Consider the following 6,000-nt stretch of genomic DNA (forward strand, 5'->3'; position numbering starts at 1 on the left):
AATTGAGTTCTGATAATTTAGTAAATACTCATCACATAAACTCCAAACTACTGCTGCTTTCATCTTAATATCCGCTAAAAACATAGACATAAGGATCCCATTGTAGTATAAAAGCTTAAGACTGAAAATCAAGACATCCAGGTTTGGTTTCTGTCTCAATTTTACAATGCTTTTCTAGCTTACTAGCAAATACAAACCCCTCTGACTCCATTTCTCATCTCCTGATTAGTGGACATCACTAATAGTAACTAGTGTATAAATGTAGTGCCAGGAATATTATCTATCTTGTTTCTAATTCTCACAGTTCACAAAAATAGGCATTATTTACCTATTTTACAGGTGAGGAAACTGACGCTTAGGGAGATTATGCTTTCCAAGAAACTAAGCCAGTTAATAGCTGAGCTGGAATTTAAACCCAGCTCTGCCTGACTCCTGCCTAGAGCCCATGGCCCTTGTATTACACCACTATGCTCACATCCTGGTATGTGTGGTCCTAACACAGTTTGAGGCGTCCCCTGCGACTCAGACGGTAAAAGAATCTGCCTGTGATGAGGGACATCCGGGTTCGATCCCTGGTTTGGGAAGATCCCCTGGAGGAGGGCATGGCAACCCACTCCAGAATTCTTGCCTGGAGAATCACCATGGACAGAGGAGTCTGGCGGGCTACAGTCCATGGGGTCTCAAAGAGTTGGACATGACTGAGGGGCCAAGCACAGCACAGCACAGCTCAATACAGTTGGGAGAACACAAAGTACTGCATTTGAAGGACTACTAGGAGATAAAAATGATAAAACAGAACATCAGACTGAAAAAATATACTGTGATATTATTAACTGAAAATGAGCTTTCAGTGAAAGACTTTAAAACTATCCTATATCCTATAGACTCTCATTACTAACACAGAAATGTACACCTTGTACAATTAAAAATATAATGATTCTTTTACAGGTAATACTGTTAATTAAATTGGAAAGTATGTCTATTCCTGCCGTTGAAATAAAGTTGTTTTGAAAGCCCTATTAAACTGCATGCATAAATTTTAAAGTAGTAAAATTAAAGAGGGGGAAAATGACATAACTGATAGAAAAAAAAAAAAAATCAAGAGAATTTTGTATCCATTCCTCCCTTTTCAAACAGATATAAAAATACCCTCAGATAGTCAAGAAAAGAGAATGAGCAGATGTTTCATACTGGACATCTACACAAAGTATTTACATTCTGTACCAACCTATGTTCACCACTGCAGATGTATGAAGATACTATATTACGATGATGGTTTCTCCAACAGAAGTCAAGATGTTTCCCCAAGTTTTTCTATCACTTCTTATAACAGTAACACGTTCAGGAGATAATTCACAAATTATTCTCCCTGTGTGGTCACTAACTTTTTTTTTCTTTTTCAATTTAAAATCTGGCGGGGTGGGGAGGGTTGAGGGGGGACGAGGGCGAATGTAGGGCATGATTATTAATCAATGTAGCCTAAAAGTAAAACCGGAATTGAAGCGTCAGGTTACCTTTTACCGGTAATACGCGCTGTAAGTAAAAGCATCTGTGAGTTCAACGTGAAAAGTACTGTACACACTTCGGTCACACGTCCTAATACGTGATCTGCCACATGGCAACTTCTTTACATAAAAATCATCATTGCCTCTATGACCCGGGGTCCTTATCCCAACAACGGCCAAGGTGTTGATCTCCGTGACCCGGGATAATCCCCACACAGATAAGTGACACTCTGACCGTGACAACTCTCCTAGAGTTTGATCACCATATAACTTCTTTCCACTTCTCCTTTTCTTCTTTTTTTTTTCTCCCTTCGTTAACCTCCGTTAGAAGTTAAAAACTACACAAACCGCCCATTAAAGGGGCGTTCTTCCCCTAATCCACACTGCATTACAAAGAGTCCTTCCCTAACTGAATAAACAGCGAGAGAAAGCGCCGGCAAAACTGCAAATTCAGAAAAAACCCGTAGGAAAAGAAAGGGGAAACTGAGGAAGACAGAAGGTGGGCAAGGGCAGGGCCCGCCTGACCCCCGGGACCCCAGGAAAGAGGGACCGCGCTCCCCGGCGGCGCCAACGCCCACCGCCGCCGCCTGCCCTCCGCTCACCTCGATCTCGCGGATGTTGTTGGAGGTGACGAAGATGCCGATGCCAATGGGGATGAAGATGAGGCCGATGATGAAGAAGGTGGGCAGCACCGTGCCAGCCGTCAGGATGGGCTGCCAAGCCGGCAGCCGTTGCTGTTTGAAGGCCGTGTTATCTGGTCTCCGGGTCTTAGCGGTGCCCCCGGGAGGACACGGGGGCCCGCCGTCCACTTCATCCTTCGCGTTATAGTTCATCGCCATCGACCCCCGGGGCGCGGCTCCGCGAAGCGCAGGTGGACGGCCCAGGGGACCCGCCTGCTGACCCTGACAGAAGACGCGCAGGCGCCGCCGCCGCCGCCGTAAAGGCGGAAGGGGCGGGACACCCTTCCGCAGACAGCCGCCGACCGGAAGCGAAAGTCGGCGGGGGACGCCAGAGGGAGGGAGAGAGGAAGGAGGGAGAAGACCGAGGGACAAGGGGAGGGGGAAAGGGAGGAGGATGGAAGAGGGAGGGAAAAGGCGGACGCACCCTGATCATCTGCCCTGTGACGACAAAGTGAGGGGCTCTATCCCCAGAGCGTGAAGCCACGTTGGCGCATGCGCGGCCCTGGGGTGGGGGGGCGAAGAGGCCTCGGCGCTTGCGCCATAAGCGCGTCTTTCACCTGGCTCACGGAAGCGTCTGTTCGCGTACACCTGTCCGCTCTTTTTCGTATCATGGCGACGGCCGTTTCAGGTGGCTGACGGATCCGCCCGGCCCCCACTGCTTCCGTCAGCCGAGGAGCGGATGGCTTCAACGCCAGCTAGCTGTTTGCTTTACTTCGAAGTCCTCTGTGAAGGGGAGCGCAGCATTAGGCCACACAGAGAGAGCCTTAGCCTCGTGGCATTGGCAGTATTTGGTTGAGTTATAGAACCACGACTTTGTCTACTTAAAAAAATAAACTCCACTCAAGGTGCAAGGATAAATATTAAGTGGGATGTATATGGTTGGTGACCTTTTTGGTCTCAGGAATAAATCATGTGACTGGGTTTACCCTGTTATCATGCCTATAATTGCTCTGACTTGTTTTTCCACCGTTAATGATCTCCAGGTTACTCTGTACCATCTATCCTAAGTCCACGTTTATCTTTTGCATATTGATTTAAGTCTTAAAAAAAGAGAGAGAGAGTTGGTGTACAACATGAATCACAACTTTTAAAACTTATGCCCCGTTAATAGTAAGTAAAAAATATTGGCGATATTCCCTATGCTGTAAAGAACACCTAATAATTGGTACATTTTAATCCCCTGCCTCCACCTTGCCCCTCCTTTCCCTCTCTCCACTGGTAACCGCTAGTTTGATCTATCTTTCTTTTTGGTTATATTCACTAGTTTTACTTTTTTAGATTACCCAAGTGATATTATACAGTATTTAAACTTTCTCAGTCTGACTTATTTTGCTTAGCATAATAACTTTCAAGTCTGTCCAAGTTGTTGCAGATGACAAATTTTCATTCATTTCTGTGGCTGTGTAGTAGTCCATTGTGTGGTGTGTGTGTATGAGTGTGCGTGCACACGCGGGCGTGTGTGTATCAACTCTTTTCCATTTGTCTGTTGACGGACATTTAGTTTGCTTCCATGCATGCTAGTCTGTTGGGTCCCATTCTTTGCAGCCACGAGGCTCCTCTGTCCACGGGATTCTCCAGGCAAGAATACTGGAGTGGATTGCCCTGCCCTTCTCCAGGGGCTCTTCCTGACCCAGGGATCAAACCCCTGTCTCTTACATCTGCTGCACTGGCAAGAAGATTTCTTCTTACCACTAGGCCCACCTGGAATGTTGCTATGCAATGGGGTGCGTATAGCTTTTCAAATTACTGTTTTCATTTGGGGAAGATAAATACTCAGGAGTAGAGTCACTGGGTCATATGGTAGTTATATTTTTAATTTTTTGAAAACCCTCCATACTTTTTCCAACAGTGAATGCACCGGTTTACATTCCTACTAAGTGCACAAGGGTTCCCTTTTCTCCACATCGTTACTAACATTTATTGTTTGTGGTATTGATGAAAACCATTCTGACAGATGACTTCTCAGGTAGCTCAGCTGGTAAAGAATCCACCTGCAATGCAGGAGACCCCCAGTTTGAGTCCTGGGTCGGGAAGTTCCATTGGAGAAGGGATAGGCTACCCATTCCAGTATTCTTGGGCTTCCTCGTTGGCTCAGGTGGTAAAGAATCCACCTGCAATGTGGGAGACCTGGGTTCGATCCCTGAGTTGGGAAGATCTGCTGGAGGAGGGCATGGAAACCCACTCCAGTATTCTTGCCTGGAAAATCCCCATGGACAGAGTAGCATGGTGGGCTACAGTCCATCAGGTCACAAAGAGTCAGACACAACTGAGTGGCTAAACACAGCACATCACATTCTATAAGGTATGAGGTGATATCTCATTGTGGTTTTGATATGCATTTGTCTGATGATTTGTGATGTTGAACATCTTTTCATGTGCCAGTTGGCCATCTGTGTGTCTTCTTTGGAAAAACATCTGTTCACATCTTTAATAAGTCTTTTATTAAAGACTTAATAATCCTAATAATCTATAGCTATTATTTTACTTTTGATAATTAAAAAAACTTTAACAAAGAATGGCATTATTATAAAATGAAATTTTGTGCAGACACTGAAAAACTACCAAGGATTTAATGGCCCATGGAAATACTCATGATACAAAAAGTAACTTAATCATAATACCAAAGTAGTATAACTATACAGTATAAAAAGTAAATAGTAATAACCTCCACTGACTGAATGGAAAATGTTTTTCCTCTACTTCTTTGCAATCTTGTATTTTCCAAATTTTCTGCAGGAAGTATTTATTTGTAGAAAAGAATGTTTAAATTATATATAGCCCATGTTAAATTGGCATCTTTGCAATCCAGAACATAGAGTAAGTCACATCACTTTAAAAAAAAAGTCCCCAAACTTTACTTTTTTTAAGGCTTTGTCTATAGTTAGGCCTTCTGGAAGGTGAACTAAGGGAAGGAAAATGAAAAGATTGCTTGGGCCTCATAATTTACAATTATATGTATTTTCAAAGAATGACCAAGTTTTGAGGGATGAGCCAATCTAATATTTATCTGCCAGATAACTCATTTGCTCATATAGCAACATTTATCTCTCAAGTAATTAGCATAGCACTGGTAACATAAGTTGGTCTCTATGTTGTTTTGATCTACATAAATTTCCTTTCAACCTCAGGCACAAGTGGAAAAGATTCAATTATCAAAGCTAATGGAGAAACGTTTTGCTAAGTTCTGTTGGCTTGTGTGTGTTAGTTGCTAAGTTGTGTCCAACTGTTTGCGACCCCATGGGGTGTAACCCACCAGCCTTCTCTGTCTGTGGGATTTTCCAGACAAGAATCCTGGAGTGGGTTGCCATTTCTTTCTCCAGGGTCTGTTGGCTTGTAAATATATATAAAGAACATTGGACATAATGCAAAAATACAAAACATAAGGCAAATTTTTTTCTCCCCATTTCTGCTTGCATCACTATACCCACTGAAAATGTAATAGTTGCTTAAGTCAGAGATCCCCAAACCCTTTTCTGCAGACTGATACCAATCCATGGCCTGTTAGGAACCCAGGCCGCACAGCAAGAGGTGAGCGACTGGCAAGTGAAGCTTCATCGGCTGCTCCCCATTGCCCACATTACCCCCACCTCTGTCCCTGGAAAAATTATCTTCCACAAAACCCATCTCTGGTGCCAAAAAGATTGGGGACCACTGCTTTAAGTGGGTTGGTATTCCAGCGTTTTGTGAGACTGATCAAGTATTTTGCTTTCAGGGTTTTTTGTTGTTGTTGTTATTCTAGTGATCTGAGTGATCATGATATATTTTTTCTGATACACGGTTTTTATTTCTTTATTTATTTATTAGTGTTTGTCGAA

The 6,000-nt window shown here is 43.6% G+C and overlaps 1 protein-coding gene across 1 annotated transcript in view; it reads right to left on the minus strand.

The window, feature by feature from the left end:
- Positions 1–2,633, minus strand: part of TMEM30A (transmembrane protein 30A) — a 38,053-nt gene extending 35,420 nt beyond the window's left edge. The window contains 2 exon segments of the mRNA XM_061131913.1: positions 2,108–2,444; positions 2,446–2,633. Of these exon segments, the coding sequence (XP_060987896.1) occupies positions 2,108–2,444; positions 2,446–2,618 (510 nt within the window). The 5' untranslated portion in view covers positions 2,619–2,633.
- Positions 2,634–6,000: the final 3,367 nt, after the last annotated feature.

The sequence above is a fragment of the Dama dama genome, chromosome 28 (genome assembly GCF_033118175.1).
Source record: "Dama dama isolate Ldn47 chromosome 28, ASM3311817v1, whole genome shotgun sequence".
NCBI lineage: Eukaryota > Metazoa > Chordata > Mammalia > Artiodactyla > Cervidae > Dama > Dama dama.